At 65.9% G+C, this 232-nt stretch overlaps 1 protein-coding gene across 1 annotated transcript in view; it reads left to right on the forward strand.

Moving 5' to 3' along the window:
- The window catches only part of PIANP (PILR alpha associated neural protein), a gene marked incomplete at its 5' end in the record, with an annotated part of 1,463 nt that overhangs the window by 322 nt on the left and 909 nt on the right, over positions 1-232 (forward strand). Inside the window, one exon of the mRNA XM_010080980.1 lies at positions 1-223. Coding sequence (XP_010079282.1) covers positions 1-223 — 223 coding nt within the window. The remainder of the gene's footprint in view (positions 224-232) is intronic.

The raw sequence follows: 232 nt of genomic DNA on the forward strand, positions 1-232 counted from the left end.
TACCCCTGGGCCATCGTGTGGGGCCCCACGGTGTCAGATGAGGACGGAGGGGACACCAACTCGGCCAACCCAGGTTTCCCACCGCTGGGATACACCTTTGTCTCGCCACACGGGATGGCAACGGCACAGCCCAACTCCCACTCGCTCCTGCACAACGCGGGGCTCAACCTGCGCGAGACTCCCGCCACGCTGCGGCCCTTCTTGTTTGGGCCCCGGGGGGAAGGTAAACCTG

This window comes from Pterocles gutturalis, unplaced genomic scaffold, assembly GCF_000699245.1.
Source record: "Pterocles gutturalis isolate BGI_N339 unplaced genomic scaffold, ASM69924v1 scaffold1019, whole genome shotgun sequence".
NCBI classification, from domain to species: Eukaryota; Metazoa; Chordata; class Aves; order Pterocliformes; family Pteroclidae; genus Pterocles; species Pterocles gutturalis.